Source organism: Anoplolepis gracilipes, chromosome 2 (assembly GCF_047496725.1).
Source record: "Anoplolepis gracilipes chromosome 2, ASM4749672v1, whole genome shotgun sequence".
In the NCBI taxonomy this organism is placed as follows: Eukaryota; Metazoa; Arthropoda; class Insecta; order Hymenoptera; family Formicidae; genus Anoplolepis; species Anoplolepis gracilipes.
Genome location: NC_132971.1, coordinates 6,970,712 through 6,994,941, shown reverse-complemented (window position 1 = coordinate 6,994,941; position 24,230 = coordinate 6,970,712). Strand labels below are relative to the sequence as shown.

Here is a 24,230-nt window from a genome sequence, read left to right as displayed (position 1 = left end):
AAGCCCGCCGCGCCGGTTGGTCGGGGCGGATAGGTAGGTACCGTATTATATACGTAGTGAGGGCTGGAGGGTCCTCACCGCCGCAACATTACGCTGATTGCCTGAATTATCCGCAACCAGCCCGCCTGGTGCTCTCCGCTATGTATGTACGAGCTCGCTCGCGTACGTACATAACCGCACGTGGTATACATATGTGCCTTGCGTTCGCGCCTTTATATACATCTGGATATATATATTATATATATATATTATATATATATATATATATACATATATGTACATATGTAGAAACGCTTATGTACGCGCGCTCGCGCGCGCCTTCGCTCCAACGCGCGCATCCACTTGCATTCGCGAGCTACGCGCGCGAACTCGCGCGTGCTTCGCGGCACGTGTATATATACGTATAAACGGCGGTATAGAGATACGTGCAATGTACGTGCATATGAACCACGCCTCTCCCCGACTGTGCACGTATATGTATCGTCACGCTCGTAGGACGGTTCACGTGGAGAAAATTGAAAACGGAGCTGCGCGCGAGCGCGGAAGACGATAGCGCGATATATTCATGAAGGTGGAATAATGAATCGGGACGAGAGAAGGATATATATACACACACACACACACACAAATATATATCTATATACATACATATATCCCTGGCGCGGCATGCGCGTTATCTGCCGTACCGGCAAACCGCCGCGAATCGATCGCTTTATTTTTCAGCGCAGTTCGACGTGCCGAGAAATTTCAATCGCTGATACACCCCAGCGAAAAGTTTAAACATTAAGGGCTACTCTAGCGGTATGAAAAATTGATGATTTTTAGGAATTTTTTCTTAAGAATATTAGAAATTGATTTTTTATTTTTTTGACGTTTTACATACATTTCGTTGATTAAACAAACATTGATGTTTGAAAACGATGGTGTAATATGCTGCTCCTCGCGTAATTGTCTGGAATGTAAAGACTCGATCTAGTTTTACTCCGAATCATATTTTTGAAATATTGAACCTAGTCAGAATTTAACAAATTAATATTTAATATTTTTCTGATCTTCAAGAAATAAAAAAATTTCACCTAAATATCTAATTTAAAAATGACATGTTTTTTTATTTTCAATTTTTTATAATAAAATTAGGTTCAGAATCTTAAAAATATTTTACAGAATAAAACTAGACTGACTTTTTTCATTTCAGACAATTACACGAGGGTCAACCTTTAATACTGTAAATCCATAATACTTTATAAACACGCTAAAGACTCATATTAAACAAAAAAAGTTAAATAAGCTTTAAAAATACTGACATATGTTAAAGTTGAAACATATGTAAAACGCTAAAAAGAGAATTTCTAATATTCTTAAAAAAAATGTCTAAAATTCATCAATTTTTCATACTACTAAATTGAGGATCTATCCTTAATTTTCTCAAACGCAATATTAAACTAAAAAAAATACATATTTTCTTTTTCTCTATAAATATTTTTTTTTTATAATTGATAAGGTTACATAACCCCCCTTACTTTCTCTCACAATTGTCAAGTCACTATCGGTAAATATAAACAGAAAGAATGTTTTTTCATTGTACTCTCGTCTAATGTTTACGGTATTAAAGATAAGCATTAATAAAAATACAATAATCTAAACAAAAGGTCGATAGATAATTTTGTGGAAGCCAGATGATTCTGTATAACATCACTAACCATAAATTCATTTTGGCCGTAGCGCAAACTTGCAATGGAATAACGAAGGCAATGCAAGGGCATACGGAAGGGTTAAGGACACGTATCATACCACTTGATTAATGTACCTCACCCGTGCACATCCGTCTATGTCTGCGGGATCCTGTCTACACGCGAATAGCTCGTACATGTATGTCATTTGTTAGTTATGCCACGAAGCAGAGCGAAGCAACATGCACATGGTAGCAATAAAACGCACGCTGAGATATGCAAAAATTTACGATGGCGAATTAAAAATTTATCGCGATCTTTCTTTTGCAAATGCATTTTATCAAAGAAAAATCAAGCAAAATTATCGAAATCCGAATTGAATATTCGCGAGAATCAAACAAGTCTGATTTTCCTATTTAATATTTACTGTATCTAGTAAAAAACAAAATGACTACGTGATCTGTAAACTATTAAACTTTCAAAAAAGATTTTTAGGTTTCAAAAAATTTTAATTTAAAAAAACACTTATCATGCTAATAATACAGAGTTTCCAATTAAATTCCATTTGCAGTTAGTCTGAAAGGTCGCGAATGCACATTTTCTTAACATACAATTTATTAATTTTACTTTCATGCACTTTATATTTTTATAGCAAAAAATACCTAAGTATCTGAAAAAATCTTGATAACTGACATTCTTTCAAATTTTTGCTGATTAGTGGTAATGGTTCAAAATAATCGATTATCATCGTCATATTTATTAATTCTAAGTTTTATCAGGTGAAAACTGGACCTTACGTCGAGGCTAGTCGAATAGAGATTAGGAGATATCAAAGATACGGATCTTAACGTTAATTTTAGTGATAAGCAGCTTGAGTGGGTAAAGAAGATCTTACTCATTTTTAGTGATTAAATTCATACATATAACGTTTTTTTGAAGTACGTGTATTATAAAATCTATATGTTTTTTTATGTATGTGTATACTTTTATATGTGTATAGAAAAAGAGAGCAAGATCAGTTGTAATAATATATTTTACTTTTATTTTTACTAGAGTTTGATTTCAACGTTATTAATTTATCATTATCATTAATTTATCGTTTTCAAGTGCAAAAATATATATAAACTAATCGTATAATACAACAAGAGATAATCATAGGGAAAAAATTGTAAAAATATTCATCAATTTCATCGTTCTATTATAGTCGGATATTGAAGTATATTTATTGAATGTATATTTTATAATATAAATTTTCTATTTTTTTGAATTATTATTTTCATCGTATATCGTTAATTCAAATTATACCTTGATAACAAGTATCTTGATTGGAGATTGAATGAAATATTTTCAAAATTTCAAGGCTTTAATTAATAATATAAAATTATGTCAAATCTAAAAATTAATGTATATGTACAAATAATATCACACTATATTAAAATATAAAAACAAATTACTTATTGATCATTTAATAACTAAATCCGTGAATAAAACATTTTTGTTCATTTCTGAATTTAAAATAAAATAAAATATATATTTTTATAATGGCTTTTATATTTTTACACTGCAAGATTGTAAGTTTTGTCTTAATGTAGAATTTTTATTAAATAGATACAAGTAATATTACAATATTACATGTTGTTTTTTTTACATTACGCTTTAATATAAAAACTGAGTATCGATTATTATCTAACCGAAAATTATATACTCAAAAAGTTACCATAATCACTTCATTAACTTATTAAAGATCTTTTATTGCAATAATATATATAAACATAAGGCATGTTTGATTTAAATCAATTTCAACGATAAAAGCACGCGATGATACAAAGACCTAATTATAATTTTGCAATTTTTTGCATCATATAGTATATAAAACTATCGATTCACGTACCGCTACAATCACATAAATATTGTTCATAGCTCGCAGTTCATATCTAGCGTACTTTGGCGCAGAAACTTTTTTGCAAAACAATGTGACTGATAATCTTCTTTTCCGACCAAACGAAAAAAGCATATCTTTAATAGATATCATCTGTCCTTGCGTGTTTTGTGATAACACGATGCATATTTATAAAAGCTGATTCGCCCGAAATTCGGTCAATTACGTATTTAAACGGGTCGGAGAAGTGTTAACAGAACGCATTCTTTTTCTTCAAGTACGAATTGAGTAGACGATAGGTGATGAAGGGTAAGTTTTGTAAAATATTTAACAAAACTTTTCCTATAATAAAACTCTTAAAGTAAATCAATATACATATATATATATATATATATATATATATATATATGTATTATATATTATCTTTCAAAATTTTTTATCTAAATTTATGAGAAATAATTGACATACAACTTTCTTTAATTGTAACAGTCGATTAAATTGCCATTCCATCATACGGTGACTGACATTTGACGACCATTTTTGTTCGACACAGGGATATACGTAATCGCCGTCGCCTTTTTGGCATCTTGGAACGTGTGCATTGCAAACGAAGATCAACAATTTAGTCAGGAAATAAAACTTCAAGACAACATTTTCAGGAAATGTCCGTATCCGGATATAAACCCGAAAAACACTACGACCAACATCGCACATGAAAGTGATTGCACCAAGTTCTACAAATGTCTCTTGGGTAGTGGAACCGAACAATTATGTCCCTTCATGTGGCCGAACGATAAAACGAAAAGACTGCATTACAACAGAGCTCTTCAAGTTTGCGATTGGCCGTGGAATGCCGGTTGCGAACTTTGTCCTAGAGAAGATAAAAATGGCGATTTTCCGCCAGAATCTCGGATAGCAGATCCAGAATCACGCAATTGCAGAGACTATATCATATGCAAGCAAGACGGCACGCGGCAATATGGTACGTGTCCTGATAATACCTGCTTTAGCCGCACATGTCAGGATTGTGTTAAAGATCGAAACAATGGAAATTGCGGTCCATCGAGCAGTATAACAACGTCGTCAACGACGACAACTACTCCCAAATCAACCATCCCAGAGCCATGTGACAATCGAAAAGAACACGAATGCAACTGCGCCCTATATTACCAGCTATACGGTAATGACTGGATCCGCGAAGAGTGCGAGGGCGGTCTGCATTTCAGTCGCACAGAGTGCGGGTGTACGACACCGGACATAGCTAAGTGCATATTAAACCGTCTGACAGAAAACCTAATTGTCAGCGAAGCCTATTTCTAAGAATAAATGACGTCACACGAATGCGGCCACAAGTTAGTTTACAGACGCGAATGTGAAAGAAAGATTCGTTGTTCTAGGGAATTATCCTTCAATAAAAATAAATAGAACTGCAATCATTCGAAAAATAAAAAATGCACGAATGTAAAAATATCACTGAGATAATTAGACGTAGACCTCCATCAATCTCGAAGTATATAAAATTGAACGTAGTGACGAGTACGAAGAGTAAAATTACACGGCTTGCTAAAATTATATTATTATATTTGTAAGAGTAGATTAGTTTCCTAAGACATTTTAATAAATCTATTAATGTAAGATATTGGTCCGATTTATTTTCTTGGTTCATTTGCCAATTCACAAATCTTTTATATATATATAAAATTAACTATATTACGACTGCTTTGCCATATATATTTCCAATTGAGATAAAAAAATTGATGATAAAGACAATCTTGTATGATACGCTGCAGCATATACAAAAATAAGTAAAAATTCCATTCATTTCCAGCATATAATCCATGATTCCATAAAATAATCGCAATGTCACAGCAAATACACATTATAGAGTTACATTTTCAATAAAAATCGATTCGTGCAAATATTGCAAAAAAAAATGAATAAAAATTATCACTCGGGATTTTCTTTCCCAGGTTGACTTCCCGGCCATCGTAAATATCTTATCATTTAATCACCAAATACGCATCTGACTAATCGTAAGTATTTGTGTACTATAGAAGATAACGTGAAAGAAGTTAGTAAAAAGAAACCGGCGACATTTCGATTCTGGTGACACAGTGACACGAAGCCTATCAGCCGAAACCTTCTATTCGACGGCCCTCTTCTGATAAATAGAACGTTGTACCGGGAACACTGTCGCGAGTCCCGACAATGGCCCGCCGGAAGATCGGGGCAGCTTTAATTTCCCCCCGTAGTTCCTGGCAATTACCGCGTGGCGTGGTCCGATAGCCATCTCTATCTCCGACCACAATGCCACCAGTTCCGACGCACCCCGTTCCTTGCCACCTTGGCAACGATTTATCCTCCTCCCCCCGACCCTCGACGATTTTTCTTGCCTCGATGTGATACACGAACTCTTACACCCCTACGATCGATCGCGCAAAATTATCAATAAGAAAGAAATCTTTACTTAGATTGTATTAAAAAATTATATCTCCTTGTAATTTTATGCGATGTTTTTGTTAATCATTGTAAATTCGTTGAAAAAATTTCTTTGTTGAACATTTTATTAACTTTGAAATTATTAAGTCGTCATTTCTATTAAAGAATATAACGTTCATTATATACAGATTATAAGTTTATATAATATAAATTATATAAGAATTGATTTTAATTTGTAACTGATATAATAAATAGTTTATGCAAAAATTACTCTTGAAACTTATTGTTATTTTTTCTCGCAGCACGATATAATCTCGATAGAGTTTATGAATATTACATGATTAAGTTCTTTTCAAACCTATGTTACACATTTGTACGCATGCGATTGAAAGAGAGAGAGAGAGAGAGAGAGAGAGATGGGGCGCACGTGCGAAATGCGCCGAGAGTTGATTCGGGTATTTAACAACTCGTGGCCGAACTTCTTCGAGGAGTTCATAAATGGTGCGGGACGATTGGAGCGCGACTGCTTAAGTTCGGTCACCGGGGAAAGAAGAAGGAAAGGGTACGCGGAGAGAAGTTCTCTCTCTCTCTCTCTCTCTCCCTCTCTCTCGCTCTTCTCTCTCTGTCTCTCTCGCGGCAACATTATCGTGTTTTAATTTAACTTGCAGCTGCACTTTAATTAGACTTTGGCTGAATGAGGAGACGACGCTCGACGGGCAAAGCGAATAAGTACTGGCAAGTAAACGGGAGGCGAAGCGCGAGCGAACTCTATATTCCTCATCCATTTCCCTGTCCCTTGGCGATCCCCTCCACCCCTCTCTTTTCCTTCCTCATCTATCTACGGTTAGACAGAAAATTCGAGCGATAAGGAAAGAGCGCGGCGGAAAAGGAAGGTAATTGGCCAATGCCGACAATACGGCCGGCAACGTCGCTTCTACTTAATTTTTCTTCTCTCCGCGACTTCACTTTGTAATAAGAAAGATATTCTTTGAGGTACACATCTTCAACGCGATTATACGCAAGAAATCTGTATAATTTCCTCGAGGCATTCGAAAATTATCGCGCTTTCCTCCAGCTTCATATTTCTCGAGAGGTTTGTGTGATCAATTTTTTTTCTTTTTTTTTTTTCTTCAAATTTAATTAACGTACTTATCGTTTAACGCGACATTTTATAATTTTCAATTAAATATCTCTAGATAGCTAAAAAATTCATATTTTCAAGTATTAAAAACTATAATTTCGTCCATTTATTTCCTCCCATTTTTTAACATAAGTTATATATCGTTAGATCAAAATTTCAGGGAACGTCAAAGGAGTCTGTCGTTTTCCAAACGTTTCGAAAAAGAAAAAAAAACGCACTTCCGACGTAACGGCATTTCCGCTCAGCTATTCAACTGTCGATATTACTTCGCTCGCTCGCGCGTGAGACGCCAGCTACTTTCTACAGCCACATATTCTTCGCGGAACTCGCAAGGCAAAACGTAATAAATCTCCAGGCCCTCTTCTCTCTGCTCGTAACGTTTCGCGAAATAATGACGATATAGCGAAGCCATGGACTCGTGTGAGTCGGTTTTCAATGGCGCCCCTCATCTCGCGTGCGCCCCGGTGTCTCTTCGCGCTTAATGAACGCCGAAACTGTCGCGAAGCCTCTCTTGAACGGCACCTTCCTCCCCTCCTTTCTTTCCCCCATCCATTCGCCAACACTCGTCGATTCTACCAGCTTCGCCAACAATTGCGACAACGGGTCTTAGTACTTTCGACGGTCGATATCAAAGGCGAAGTCTTATCACGACTCCGTGAACATTTGATCGAGGGATTAAACAGGCTAATCGAATTCAGCCGATAAAATTCTCACGTGCGTCATCCGTGAAATGATTCAATCTTTTCCATCATTACAAAAAATTGGCTAATATGAGTGTCAATGCGTTCTTTTCCCTTCGAAATAAATCGTAAGAAAAGTCATAGAGACACGTCATTTCGGAACGATGCATCTTGGCACACATCGTGCCATTCTCATCTCCAATTGTCCGTCTACGATGTTCCACAAACGTTCCACATTTCTCTTGCGGTTTTCTTATTTCTTTTTTTTTTCCGCGATATTCCCGCTCTAATACTACCTCCGTTCTTCCACTGAGAACCTCTGTTCCAGGTCGAGAGCACTTATTCGGGCCATAACTCCTGCACGCGCGTTTCTGCCCTCCATTTCTGCCATCTCGCCCTCATAAATACACGAGACGAGGCAAGAAAGAGGAGCAGCAGCCCGACGAAGGGAGAAGGGCGATAGCAGCAGGAAGGGTATTCGAGAACAGCAAAGTCACAAAACAGGCGGCGGATGCGGAATCCGGGACTTTAAAACAAATATATCGCGCGTAAATCCAGCGTGGATGTAACTAAGTCTCTCCTGCCGGGAATCTCTGGATGTATCTCCCCAACGGGGGACGTCGCGAGACGACACGAGGAAAGAGAGCGGAGCAAATCGCCGACGTTTTGCTTTACATATTTCCCGCGGAATTGTCTCTGTCGTGCCTAGAGGGGAAAAAAGAGGCAACCGTCAGACGGAATACAGTAAAGTAACAAAACAGGAGATTTAAAATCCCATATTTCTTTCACCTCCTCTTATAGAAATCTTATATAAAAATTTGTAAGTCTCGTTCTGTTTGTATTTTCTTTTCCTCTTGTAATTTTTTGGACATTTTTACATCTAGAGCGCTTCATAAACCAACATGACGGGAAAATAATCGCCTCTCAGGCGGGACCTTCCTCGGTGGAAACGACTCGTGAACCTCGTGGCAGACCGAGCGTACATATCCCGTGGGCGAGTACGAGGATTCATGAATACCGAAGTATTTGCCAAGCGCGTACCGATACGCGGAAGCGTCGCACGAACAATTCTGCCCGCGTTTCGCCACTAAAAAAAAAAAATGCACGTGACTGCAAGTATGCATAGAGTGTACGAAAAATCTCACATTTTATAAAAGAATAACAAAATCTGAAAAAAATTCACGAGTTCCTTCAATCTCAATGTCGGCAAAGAATTTGCCTTATTGCTTATTAATTATTTTCTTGATGATTCCAGCGTGATATATCCACAGTCGCGACGTAAAGAATTACAAATATTCATTTAAACTTTCGGTCGAAGGAGACCTTTAATCTTCAACACCTGATAACTCAAATTCCTGAAATAACCGCGTCATAAAAATCTTCTAAAATTCGATTCTTGATGATTGCGCGCGCATTGAGTGTCTCCGATACACCCTGTATACGATGCGCATTCAGTACGCGGCGTACATGTAGCCGGCAAGGTTCCCCGCGGGCTTAATACGGTATGCACGTCTGTCGCTCGCAAGCTCGACCCTATGCGGGCACGAATCCGCTACCAACTAATATTCCACGAGAGGGCCCTGGGTTACGTGCCTAGACTTGGAAAACTTGCTAGATCCGTTGAGGCCCGTTCCTAACACCGAGCAGTCGATTCCAAGAGCTGCTATACGTTAGAGATCGGACAAAGGTCCGGGTAATTGCCCCCTCCCCCCTTCCACCACCGGTCCACGTTTGTTATCAGGCTGCGATAGATTCGTCGTCGACGATTAAGGTTGGACGCGATATTGTAAATACGACAGGCGAGATAAGACCATCCGATTTGGCGGATTAAGTTATTCTACAAGAGTTGAGACGATCGTGAGTCACGTTTGCGTTGTCATTCGCTTTCCGCGGATCTAATTAATATAATGTTATAGAACAAAACTTCTTGATTGAAAAATACTTTATTTACTTTCATTCGATCGTTACTTCATATATGTATTTTTATAAATAATTTAAATATGATAATATAAAATGAAAAATTAGATATCACGTTAAAATGTCATACTTTTCAAAGTGGTGCGCAGATTACGCATGATTTTTGCAATAATCAAAGTACAATAATAATATTGTTTTGAAAAAGATTCAAAAACATGGACTTTTTGTTCCTTATTCTAGAATAAAAACGTATCAACCAAAGGTTAATCGACACCCGTTGACGATCATAACGATCGTTATTTAATTCTGCGTAGATGGTCACGCGTAACGTGCGTGAATAAAAAACCGCGCATCGCACGCGATGCGATCGACAATGGTCACCCAAAGTTCGTTTGCGTCCCCGTTTGCCGGTAACGGATGGTTTTGAAGCTGCCGCCGTCGAGGGTGGTTTGAGGGTAGCGGTGGTAGTGGCTCGTGGGGATGTGGGATTGGGAGGAGGGCGTCACAATGGCAAAGAACAAAGCCTATCCACCAGTAATTCGAAATTCGTAGCGTTCTCTCTGTGCTTCGTATGTAATTAACGATAACCTCGTGTTCGAAGCCGATTAAAAAAAAAGAGAGAGAGAAAAAAAGGATGACATATAATTGTACGTCAAAGCGAGCACATCTCGCAGTCGATGTCGTTGTTGATGATCTTCGAAGGGACTCGAAACTAACGAAAGTTCGACATCCACTTGCGACCGAGATTACACGACAACGTAAACAAAGATGACGTGTACTTTCTCGGCAAGTTGTTGTTCGAGTTCTCATCTCATCGAGTTGTCATCGAAGTAGCTGCCTTTAATACTAAGATTAGTTGCATGGTATCACTGTTACACGATCTTGTAGAGAGATAAAAAATTATATATTAAATAAATGTACAAATGACAAATTACATATTAAATAAATAAATTTGCATTTTAAAATTCAACATTTTTAGATATCTATTAAATAAATAAGTGAAACAATCTGTTTACATTTTTGAATGGGTATTTTTAAATAGCCGATACTTCAATTAAATATTATTAAGTAAAAGAGGAAAATCGAAGAATCACCTGATAAATATTCATCAGGTGATTTCTCACGGTTAAATTTGCGTCTGTTATGGAAGAACGAAAAGAACGTAGACGAAAGAAAATGAGCAAATAAAATAAGAATGGTACACTAGACTTTGAGACGAAAAAACACACAGGCACAAAATCCGTCGGAATAATTGCCAAAATATTCTAGGCACGCGGACGAAAAGACGAAGGAGAAGAAATGAAAGAGGAAAGAAGATAGAGGGGAGAGAGAAGAGGGGCGGATAGAGCGCGGGAGAGCAGAATGGAGGCGCTGAGGAAGGAGATGAAAAATAGGAGAAACAAAGAGAAACAACGGCATGAGGGGAGGGCGAAACCCGGGTTTCCTCTTGCGATCGAGACAGCGAAGGAAAGAACGGGAAAGAGAGACGAAGAGGACGAGATAGTGGGAGTGCCCAAGATGGCGCCACGCGACGAAGGAGGCTGTAGGAGGTGAGAGAGGTAGAGAGAACCACACGGACACGCGGGCACGGTGGGTAGTAGGGTGAAAGATAAATGACGTGTCCACCGCTACAACCACCACCATCTCGCGTCAACGTCGCTGCCACCAACAACGCTTCTCGCGCGTTGCCGCGCGAGAGGAGCGGAAGAAGACGCTGGAAGACGATGAGAGAAAGCTTCCATTAAACATAAGCTGCTCCGCTCGCGTTCACATTACTGAAAATTTCCCGAGTTTCTATTTCGACCGCTTGTCAGACCTTTTCGCTTTTCCAGATGTCCAACCGATGGTCCACGGGATTCGCGTTCTTCGCAGGCACACGTCCACATTACTCGTTTCATGAAAATAATTCTACGGGAGAGACAGTCGAGTATATTTTATATAAAGCTTTCATTGATAAAATTGAAATATTTATATTAATATTACATCAAATTGAATCTTATCTAAAACTAATTTCACTTGATTTAACGATTTGTTAACATTTGTTCGATCAGTAATTCATCCATTGTAAACAAATTTTTAAAAATGAGAAACGAATAAACATCTTAACAATCAGATGTGAATAAAAAATATATAAATACTTTTATATAAACACTTACTATGAAATTTTTATCAGACGGGATACTTTGCTGGTGAGGAGGCCTGTAAACCTTAGAAGAGAGCGAGGGATAATTTTACGAGTTGACACTCCGAATTTGACAACGTCAGAATTGGTGAGAAGACGAACACCCTCGCGTCACTCTCTCTCTCTCTCTCTCTCTCTCTTTCTCTCCTTCTCGCGCCATTCCAACGTTATGAACTATCGGAAGACACATTAACGCAAATCTGCAAAGCCGATAACTCGGCGTAACACCAGCCGATGCGGAAGGTCGGCGAAGAAGAGGCGATGCGACGAAGGAGGTGGTACAGAGAGAGAGAGAGAGAGAGAGAGAGAGAGAGAGAGAGAGAGAGAGAGAGAGAGAGAGAGAGAGGGAGCGTGGGGAGAGCAGCGGGTAGAACGCGTCGCCGGGGCGTCAAATTATTCCGCGATTAATAATCCGCGCGTTACACGCGTGATCGGGTCTTTATCGCTACGCCCGCCGCGTCGCGTCTCTCTTGCCCGCCTTCCTTCCTTCCTGGCAACCAGCCCCCGAAGGTATCAATGCTCGTGGTACGTCAACGCGATTGTCCTTGTGTGTCGGGGGGCATTTATCGCTTCGCGGAACGCGTATAGATCGATTGCGCGACGCGGTCCTTTAATGAGACGCATCGCGACAACGCGCGTCCCGACAGTTTCGAACCGATATTCAATTAGCTGGTAGTCCATAATTTGTATGTGTTTGATCACGATATATATCAACTTTAACTTTTATTCAAAACTTTTCATTTTTAATTTTTACTTTTGAATCTTAAATTTGTTTTTATTAACATGTTTTAATAATTTAATTTAATAATTTTAATATTAACCAAGGAAATTTAATTAACATTAATGATTTTTTTATTAATCAAGAGAAACGTCTGAGACTGGCGCATCCAATGTTGGTAATCAAAATTTTATTCTTAACTTTGTTCCTTTTAGATAATAATGGATAAATGTGAGTTCGAAACGAATTAAATTTTTTTAATGAAAATGCGAAACAAATTTTAAATAAAAAATTGCCTCAATATTTCGATTGTTTTAATTCTCATAAGTTACACACATACTCATTTTCTCTTTTAATAGACTATTCAGTAAAATATTCAGTAAACTATTGCGTCAACTGCTTCGCTTCTCGCAATCATCCATGAATAATAAAGTGACATTCGCATCCGGATCGCGCCGTATCCCGGATATCTCAACTTATTTCACCTTTCGAGAATGCGGCCTTTTTAAGTCCGCATTTCGACGATGGCACAAAGGCGAACCCATTGAACGGAAGTTCGCCATGTACGCGTTCCGTACGTCATCGTTCTCGCGCGGGCCGTATTGTACAAAGAAGAATACGCGCGTCCACGTGGGTGTGCAAAAGGGTGATATCATCCCCCATTAATGCGATGCAGGCGCGATGATCCGAGAGCAATATACGCCGGTCTCTCTCTCTCTCCCTCTTTCTCTCATGTATCGTCGTCATCCCCTCGAACCCCAGGCAGCAGGGTAACCTAGGCAGGACCCCCTTCCGGGCGCCCGGGACACCGCGATATTGCTTGTTTTATTGGAGCGTAAGATCCGCTTCCTCCGACATGGTCCTTCGACGTTTCCTCTCTAGCGCGGGTTAAAGGCTGAGATTTCGCGTGGAGAGAAAAAAAAATTATTTCGCCGGATATACTTAAAAGCGAAAAGCCGGAAGCCGTCGTATCTCACAGGGGCAAAACAATTCCATGATATACGAAACAGATTGCGACGATGGGGTCTCTGTATCTTGAAGCGAGAGAGCCGAATATATCCGTTTTGTGAAAAATGCCGAGCCGATTTGAATAATATTAATTTAACAGCCATTGTTTCGTATTCGCGCTATTTTACGTACCCATATACTCGATACGACTAGTCAGATAAATATTTTCTTCTTTGCGATTACGTATATACAATAAATAATCGCCATTTTTGTGCATTTCAATACTATCAGACGAGATTTTTTTCTTAAATTATTCGATATATTTCCAATTGATTATTGCTTAACCAAAAGATTCAATAAAGGAGACTATTATATAGAAAATTATACAGAATTAAATAATTTTTTACAAGTATACAAGTGTATATGTTTGAAATATTTATTAGTATATAACGTATATATTTGGAATATTTATCGGTAATATTCAAATTCAGCAAATCCGTCCAGAGCCCGCGCGCAGTTTCGACAAAATGGCGAGAACGGGACGGGAAAGGGAGAAAGATGAAGGACGGGGGTGGTCGCGGGGGATGAGAAGCGCGCAACCGGATGCGAGCGAGCGCGATAGAGGAAACCGCGTCGCGGGTCAGAAAGAGAGGAGTCTACTAAATTTATCAGCGGTCATCCGAGGGCGGAACCGAGGCCGGGGACAAATTCCATCGCGAGCGTCGCCCTCTTTCGCGAACGAGCACACGGAACGTTAGCCGGCGCGGGGGAGGGATGTGGTCGGGGGTGAATGGTTGGCCGGCGACCGAGCCGTTATGCTCCCCTTTCCTCCCTCACTCCCCCTGCTCGCCCTCGCTCTCCTTCGTTCGTCGCGACCCGGCGTAAGTCATTGCGGCTGACCGGAAGTCACGGGATCACCGGAACTCGGGATATTTATGCGAGCGCACCCACCGACCGGAGCATTACCCGTAATAAGGAAATTGCGAATTTATTACAGGAGTCCTTCACCACCGCCCTCCGATTCTTCGGCACGTTGTCGACACACTACCGGCTCACCCTTCCCCCTCGACCCTCCTCTCTTCTTCTTCTTCTTCTTCTTCTTCTTCTTCTTCTTCTTCGATATTGTCCGCCGCCGAGTCGAAGGGGGTCCGGGTCCGAGAGTTATTTCGGCTTTTATGGGTCGAGATCGCCATGGGTCATCCGGCAACATTCCAGATGACGGGGAAAAAAGCTGCGACGAGAGCGGGTGTAGCGAGAGAGGACGAGCGAAATTGATTATTCGAGCTCTGTTGGCTACCGCGTAATCCATATCGTTCCTTTCCAACTATCGTAAAAATATCTCGCGATAACGGCAGATGAAAGATTTGGAATGCATAGAGATAAATTCGAGGCTCTATTTTTCAGGTTACGCCAAAATTATTGCCTACAATCTAAAATGACAAGTCTCAACTCTGAACGATTCTTCTCATTGTCAAATCGCGTTCTCCAAATAAAATAAAACATTAAAATTTTTCGTTTTTGCATCATTTTTAATCGCGTAGCATATTAAGAATGTTGCAAATGCAATGCTTCCTATCAACGATAAGAAATTAATGTAATTGATAGATAAAAGTTATCAATTATTTACATATGTTGCATGTAAAATATATTTCTAGCGGCAGTGTACAATGCGCTATCCTGCACAAGATAGAACAAGTCCATCGTCCTACATTGTGACAACCGTGCGTTAAATGAGATTACATTTCGCGTGACGCGTGTGAACGGCGTTCGTTTCGGCCATGCGTTACGTTAAATTCGCACAGCGCGCACTCGACATGCAAAATTCAAGGCGGTTAGTACATTATAAAGTGGCTTTATTAAATCATGATACGTTAATAAATTAAATTATGGATATTAAAACGGTCTAATACTAAATAAAAGCACATTATGTTGCAGCCGTGTAAATTTAATCAAGCAACGAATTAATATCGCCAACATTAAGTATGCAAGAGAGCTAATAACAATATGATTATAATAATTATTATTGTTATCATTGTTATTAAGTACCTTAAAACTTTCACAAAGAGCGAACACAGCCCGTCTACGCGTAGCTTCTATTGTGTTTTCCTGCGCGAAGCATAGCTCGCGTTCGCGTCAATTTTCGTGTCAATGAGATCCGCGACAACACCGGGAGGTGTGAATCCACGAGAGAGAGAGAAAGAAAAAAAAAGAAGCGTGTCACGGGACCTGGATACTGTGAGCGAAAGCAACGGGGGGACTATTAGCACACATCATCGACAGTCGGGCCGCTGCTCGTGATGCGCCGGCATTGTTGTGCCCGGTTGAGCGCTGGCAGGAGGCGTGGTTCCGCGATAATTCATTCTTGATTGCGTGTCTGATACATACGATCCGTAATTATACCGCTGTGCCATGTGCATACGCCCGTTCTCGAAATCATTCGGGGAAAACAGCCGGCACCGCTCGTTCTCTTCGCGCGCGCTGTTCTCTTTCCGCCAATTTTGTTTTTTCTTTTTTTTTTTTTCAAACATACAGATTTTCGTGCATTTGTTCACGGTCTCGTGAGTTTCAATCGTTGCCATGATTTATAAAGAAGAATGCTGTAAAGTTGATACATTGCTAACAATACATGTTTTTTTTTCTTTTTTTTAACGTAAGAACAAACATTAGAAATGAAGAATATTTCTAAATATATGCACACATGTTCGAAAACGATGAGGTAGCAAGTTATGCCTCGAATTTCGCGCTTAGCGATCCGACGACGTTCCATCGGCGAAAGATAGGGAGGCGATAGTCACCGCGAGGAGAACATGTGCGCGAGGCCAGACAAGATGAAGCGAATGAGAGACGAGAGGAGACGAGGCGAGAAGAGAAGCGGCCAAGGTGAAAGAGTCAGGAGAGTTATTGATGATGCACGGACACGGACACCGCCGGATACTGGATACTAACGTAACTCCCGTTTCATCCATCAAGCTAAGGGATTCGGCTTAATATCCTCGATGACCGCGAACGTGGCTCTGCATCTCTAATTCGTCGCCCCCGCCTCTTACCCCGGACGTCATCTCTCATCGCCTTCTTTTCTTTCTCTCTTTTCGTTATGTTTCTTCTCCGCTTTTTCTTACCGGACCGCCCGGTCCGGAGTCCTTGACGTGCCGAAGACGGGATTCCTCTGGCCTAAGCGTCGAATAATTGGGTGAAATATTAGCGGCCCTCCCTAATGTCGTCGCGCTACTAAAAAGGTCACTCGTCGACTGCTCCCCCTCTCTTTCGAGGGCGAGAACGAAATATTATGCAGAGATTACGATGACACTTGGTTAAAGTATGTCGATCAATCCATTAGACGAAGATGCTATGCGAGACACGGTGCGTTACAAAACTGTGAAATTGACAAAGTAATGCACGCATGCGTTGTATACAAGAGAAACTTTTGATATTTCTCAACACTTTAGAGGAATTTTTCATGTCTTGAAAATATTTAAATAAAAAAGTTTCGAAACGTCTCGCATGACAGATCAATATTATTTGCATATTAATATTAATATAATCAACTTGTTGAATTTAAGGTCCAAACGCAAAGCAATTGTAGATCTGTATTTTGATAGAGAAATTTTTTACGTCTTGAAAATATTTAAATAAAAAGTTTCGAAACATCTCGCATGACAGATCAATATTATTTACATATTAATATTAATATAACTAACTTGTTGAATTTAAGGTCCAAACGCAAAGCAATTGTAGATCTGTATTTTGATAGAGAAATTTTTTACGTCTTGAAAATATTTAAATAAAAAGTTTCGAAACATCTCGCATGACAGATCAATATTATTTACATATTAATATTAATATAACTAACTTGTTGAATTTAAGGTCCAAACGCAAAGCAATTGTAGATCTGTATTTTGATAGAGAAATTTTTTACGCCTTGAAAATATTTAAATAAAAAGTTTCGAAACATCTCGCATGACAGATCAATATTATTTACATATTAATATTAATATAACTAACTTGTTGAATTTAAGGTCCAAACGCAAAGCAATTGTAGTATTTTGACTAAATCTTGTGGATCTAACTTGCTTTTAAAACAAACGATACGATTGACGTAGCGCGTAATTTCGTTTCGGCGCGGTCATTTCCAGCGACCGCCCCCGCACGTAAAGTTTGCGCAGCCTCGGGGGTAGGCCGGTCCCCGAAGAATTTCCGCCCTATAAACTTCAAATCCAATCTGCGTCGCGGTATATCGAGCGAACGTCAAACGTGTGGCCCTAGCAAAATATTGGACCTACGTATACGTGTGTATGTATCGGCACCAGCCGCCAAACGACGATGGGCGACCACTTTGTATGGATTTGTATCGAGAACACACACGCACACACGTATAAACACACACACATACGTATATGAAATCCCCATAGGCTGTTTGGCCGTATCGGCGAGGCGGTATTATATAAGCTTGATTGGCAACGGTAAACGTTTGCTATTGCTGTTACAGATTTTGGTCAGCATATTCGATCGCTTTAGCTACTGTAACCCGTCTGTCTCGAAGATCCCTCGAGATCGATCGACGAGGAGAAATCGATCGTGGATTAACGATATAGCTCCTGTCATCGACTATTTTGAAAATTATGCAACAGTGTGACAAGAATCAGAAATAAACTCTGTTTACAGTGAAAACTATAATCTGTTAAATTCTTTTGCATGTCTAAAAGTTAGAGAATTTCTTACACCAAAAAATAATAAAATTTGCATTTGATTATTTTTATGTTCCTTAAAAATTTACATTACGATAATACACTTGATAATATTATGTAATGCATTCGTTATTCTCCCCATCGAAAAATTTGCAGATACGAGCAGAAGTGAAGCGCATTTTTATGTTTTCTTTCTCATATCTATCCTCGAATTCCAATTTGCATAGCAGACTCGAATTAACTGTCGAAAATTTATATTCTACGAGACAGTTTCACGAATTCTCGGCAAAGTTTCTCGACCGCATGACTATCTTTCTCCTTCGAATTCTCCGATTCCACGCCCGCGGCCGCGACCACGAAGACCCGTGAAAGGGAACAGATGCAGTTGCGGCGCGGTGTTTAAGGATAAATTGCGATCGGTCGAGAGGCCATATCCCCCTGCGTTGTGCGTTCCGCCAAACTACTTGAAACTTCTTGGTTAGATCGAGATCAGAAGAGAGGGCCACTGCTGAGAGCTTGGCCACACGCAGACCTTACACGGATATGTTCTTGGAGAACGTATGAGGACAGAAATTCCTTGCATCACCGTTCGCGTCATGTCGAGCGTAGCGAAAGTTACTAAGTTGGTGTACAAGATATGTAAACGAGCGAATATGGAAATTTACTTCATTTAAAGAATAAAGATGACGAGATTTTCAACACTTACCTAATTTAAAAATGGATTTTCAAGACCAATACTGAAGTTTTTGAACAAAATATTTTATGACAATAAATAATCATTTACACAGTTATCATATCGAAATTGTATATATTTCTCAGCTCTTTTCTAAGAGTTAATTATTTTATTATTCAATAGTGCTTTTCGTTATTTTAATATATCTGAATGTAACTATTTTTATAGAATAAAGGATAAAACGTCCTATCTAAATTTGTCCGCGAGAAAGGCGCGTGTCGAAACTCTCAGGACCAGTCACGTCCAAACGAAGAAAAGATCGTTCGAGAGAACCGCGAAGTGAATACGTGTCCGGTGCGGCAGGTTATTTCGCTAATGCAGCCGCGACGAATCCATCCGACGAAGTGCACAAGTTTACGGCGCGGAGAGGAAGAAGGGAGGTGTGCTCGACGAAAAAAAAATCAAGTCTACGGCATTCCCACTCGGCAGAATGCACGTCGAGAAGTTCACGCCTCACAACTGTACGGCCTCCCTTCATCGGGAACAGTTCTCTCCAGCGCGAATCTTGATTATAGCAAATTACGAGAGCGATCTTGATGATATTCTGCGCGTATATAAAATTATGATAAAATACACATTTTAAAAAAGTTAGATTTAATTATTAGAAAGCTAATCTCATCAAGGAATAAGATATTGATAAACTTTTTGCTACAATATTAACAATAAGTAAAAAAGTATTATTTAATTTTATAATGCATGATACTTAATAAATAATATTTTGCACATTTCAAGAATTTCAGAAAAAGATATATACTTGAGTTTAATTTACTATAATTTGATGGAAATAATGGATATTCTTAAAATATAAATATAAACGTTCCAACGCATGTAGATAAAATCAATTATAAAAAAAAATATTAATTTTTTAAATTAATTTATATCGCGCAGTACGATATTGATTTTCCCGCTGCAGTCTCTTTTTTCGATGTGAAAAAATCCCAGACATATATATTCGCATACATATGTGCACGAATTCGGAAGATAGTTAACGAATAAGCGGAAGTGTGCGTGGAAAAAAAGAGGAGTCATAAATGGCGAAGGAGAACCGGCTGCGATGGCGCGCGCGTGGAAGCCGCGAGCCGGATGATGGCGTAACCGAAATTACTTAGGCGCGCTCTTTCAGAGGCAACCGAGGAGAAAGGACTTGTTGCGCGAGTAAGCCGCGCGGTTAAAATATCGGAAATTTAAGCATCCCTCCTCTTCCTACGCCGCCAACCCGCAGCAACCGATGCCGCCACCCTCGCGCGGTACATTTGCATTTCGTCTATATTCCTTTCCTCGTCTCTTCTTCTTCGTCTATCAGTTATTTCTCATTCTCCTCCTTCTTTTCATCCCCGTACCGGAAATTCTCGACGTAGCCGCTGATTTCCGATTTCCGGCTGGCATGTATACACCGATCGTCGTTTACTTAAATATAATATTTCTCGATGCATAAGATTCTCTTATTAATCTCCTACAGAAAGCAATTCTTTTAATTCCTTTCTTGAATATTTTTAAATGATATTAAATTTCACGAAATATTCCACTCTTGCACAAAAAAGAGACGTGTATATGTATTTGTGCGTAGTTAAAATCTTTCAACCGCAATTATAATTACCTTTGATATATATGTATATATATATATATATATAAATCGATTTTCTTTATATATGTACGAAATATTCTGTATAATTGTCACTTTACAGACGCAAGTGGGGATAATTTATAATATATGATTTTCGGCTCTGCGATTCAATTATTGAACAAAGACAGCAAAACATAACATAATCAATTGCGAGCGAGTCTATTGCCATGATATTAGCCGTTTTCTTTCACCATTTCGCCAAAATATAGAGTTGAATCGCATTAGTATTACCATCAACGCCACATAACGCAAATTCTACATAATCATGTGCGCATCTGCATTAATTAGCGCCGGTACGACCTCAGTGGTATTTATTAACGTGATTGTATACGCAAAACCGATTCCTCCGGTCATTCCCCGTGTATCGCATAATTCCTCGTCGGCACGATATTCAATTTCCATCGAATATTTCAACGCGTCATTCTGCCATTCTATTATCTCCGAATATCAAATAAGGCATTTTCTTTTACGGGAATCCTTCGTCGTTCAAACTAAATTTCTCTCGCTATTTACGACGTGCAATATAATAATGTAATACACGCGCACAATGAAGAAATAATCGTGTAAATAAGGAAAAGAAAAAAGGCAAATCCAAGCTTCGCGTCGAAACCAAAAAGTCTTTCCATAATAAACGACTCGTCCATTAATTAGAAGCCATTAAATAGACTCAGTCATCCACGTCGACGTTTTAACGAGCAATGTCACCAGCGGCGCATCGATATTCGCGCGATACCAGTGTTTCGGGACTTTTCTCCACTCGCGTTAATTAGTCGAAATTAGTGACGGCGCTGCTAATTGTCGTAACGATTGTCCCGACGCGCGAAACCAATTTATTGTCTAGCTCGCGCGGAATTGCCGGCAATATTCCCTCGGAAATTCAACGGCGGCAACCGCGTTGTACCTATCGAGGGATTATCGCGTCATTCGCGAACCAGTCTCCCGATACTCCCGATTTTTATTTTCCTTTTTTCTTCTACCGTGGCAGTTTAATGAGAAATCGCGGTGTTAAATGCTTGTCATGCTTGTCCCGCGAGACTTGGAGAACGCATCATCCGATGCATTGCGACTTAAGCGGGAACGTATCTGTTTATTTTGCTCGTTTCATGCCTGGCTTTATTAAGGGATGATATTCCTTTGATAAACTATTGTGCGAAACCAAATCTTTTATTTAAAAAAAATGCTATTACAAGATTTTACTTTTCTTGCATATATGATTGTTCTCTTATTTTTAAAAATAAAAGCTGCTTTTAATTTTTATTATTTATTTTGTAATTTGAGACAAATATTCATATTAGTTACAATAAAGGCGTTTCATTCCAAAACAGTGTAAAACAAGATAAAATTAGAGTATAGAAAAATTACCTATGTTATTTTTATGTCGTACAACATTTTTTGACATGTTTCATGAGGAAGTATGAAGGAAAGACAAGGCGCGGTACGTATTCTCGGATCAAATCCAAGAACGGGCGAGACGCCATCGCAAATCTACCGACGATCCAAACGATTTTTCTCACAAGCCTAAGACGACCCTGCGCGTGCGAGGCTACCTGCTCGGATTCCGACGAGCCCTCGGTAGGCCCAGTCGTGCTCCAGTTGGCAAAAAGGTTCCCACGACATAGGATATGCTCGGCCATCTTAGATCGCGATGAGGAGAGAGGGGAGATTCTCTCTGTACGAAGGTGATATTCCACGAGTGTTCCAAGTATTAAGATTCTTCGCTGCGCGGAGAGAGATAAATATTTTCGTAAAAGACCCACAACTGCATCGCATGAAATGTATTTCAATCGAACACATGTCTCATGGAGAGATCACGCGAGTAAGAAATTCTGACACCTATAATAGTAATGTGATTTCTTTCGAATTAGAAACTCGTGACTTTTTTTTCAAGGTGATACCGCATTTTCGCACAAGATTATCTCGCGTTCAATTCTCTTCTTGTCTATGCTCGTTCATCTGTCCCTTTCTCGTTCTTAGTCGCTCGCTTGCAAGGAACGAGGCATGCGCGTCGCCGCCTTTATTGGCAACACAAATTTTCTCTCGGCTGTTTATCTGACAGCTGATCTCTTTGTTGCGCGCGCTTCGCCCGCGGCTGGTAATGGCGAGGAAGACAGGGTCAACGACGTCAAGCACAAAACGTTGCGCGGCCCAGGACAAAGCACCTGATCCTTTCAGATTTTATTGCTGCATAAACACAGGTAGCGAGAACTCGTTTGCAGCATATTAAATTATGCAAACGCCTGTAACTGCCTCGTTTGCCTAAAATCCGAGCCCCGGCACACGCACCATTGCTATCCATCTGCCACGGTTTTGTTATGTAGCCCGCTTAAACGAAAGTGGCATTCTTCGCTAACACGTTTACGGCCCAGAGAGATGATCTTACTGCTGACGCCCCTAATAATGGACGTATAAAAGCTAACGCGACTCTTGCAAGCCTATACAGGTCGTGTCTGACCTCATCATTCGTGAGATATCCAAATCACTATGGGAAAAATGGATGCTAAACCTTTTATATCTTTATCATATCTAAATCGTTTTACATAGGAATTATATGTATATTAAAATTCATTCTATATTCTTCAACTAGTCACGTACTTTTATTTACGGCATTTTATTTCTACACACGTTTCTAACACTGTCTGGAATTATTTTTAAGTCATCATGATTCAAGTGTTACGTACACGTGTGTAGTTGTATGTACATGTGTACAATTTTAAACTACAAGTTTACAAATTGCTTTACAATCAAAAGAATACGAATTCTTGCATGGTATCGATTTCGACGCATCAGATTCTCCCAACGGACTAGATCACGAGGTTGTCTACCATTCGCTCTATAGATCGCGGAACGGCTATCGGCATTGTGACGTTCTCCGGAGATCGTTAATCAACTGAGAGCCACTGGGAGTGCTCATTGTGGACGGGTTATTAATCAAATGAGAACTACTGCAGCCTATTGTCGACTCCTGGCAGGAGGAGTTGGAAGGAGGGAGATAGAGAAAGAGAGAAGAAAGATTGAGAGAGAAGAGAGAGCGCAAGATAAAATAGGAGAGAGATTCTAGAGAGGATAGAAGAGACTCTCCTACTCGCGTATCGACCGAAACTCAAGAGTAGTACTACACCAAAGATAGTCCACACTTTACCTACATCCAGAAATATATCTATATAATTCCATATATATATGTACGTATCATATTGTGTGTAATACTAATAATAATATTAATCACCATTAATATAAATATTATATATCTGCAAGTGCCTCTACACAATTTCGAGGGAGATCTCGCACATACGGGGTGTGTCAGAGAGTTATGTCTTAACTTAAAATATGAATTTAGGATCTGAAAACAAGAAAAAATTTTTCTCTGAATGTATATCCTTAAATTTAATGCTTTCTTTAAGAGATACCTGAAGTAAAGGCATGATAAAGTTATTACGACTGTTAATACGAATTTATTTCCGTAACTGTATATGTTAATATTATAAAAACGATACACAAACACATATAACTAAGAAACTTTATTCAGTTTATTCGACGCTTTTGTGAACTAGCAAGTATAGTCTTGCAGGTATTCCTCTCTGATTTTAATGAAACTTGATAGAAACTTGATAGATTTG

At 39.3% G+C, this 24,230-nt stretch overlaps 1 protein-coding gene and 1 long non-coding RNA gene across 3 annotated transcripts in view; one reads left to right on the top strand and one right to left on the bottom strand.

The window, feature by feature from the left end:
* Window positions 1-24,230, bottom strand: part of LOC140663081 (uncharacterized) — a 150,710-nt gene that overhangs the window by 36,103 nt on the left and 90,377 nt on the right. The window lies entirely within an intron of this gene.
* LOC140662876 (uncharacterized) lies at window positions 3,771-5,184 on the top strand. The gene is made up of 2 exons (XM_072886564.1): window positions 3,771-3,858; window positions 4,103-5,184. The coding sequence occupies exons 1-2, from the start codon at window positions 3,852-3,854 to the stop codon at window positions 4,867-4,869; spliced, it is 774 nt and encodes a 257-aa protein (XP_072742665.1). The 5' UTR covers window positions 3,771-3,851; the 3' UTR covers window positions 4,870-5,184.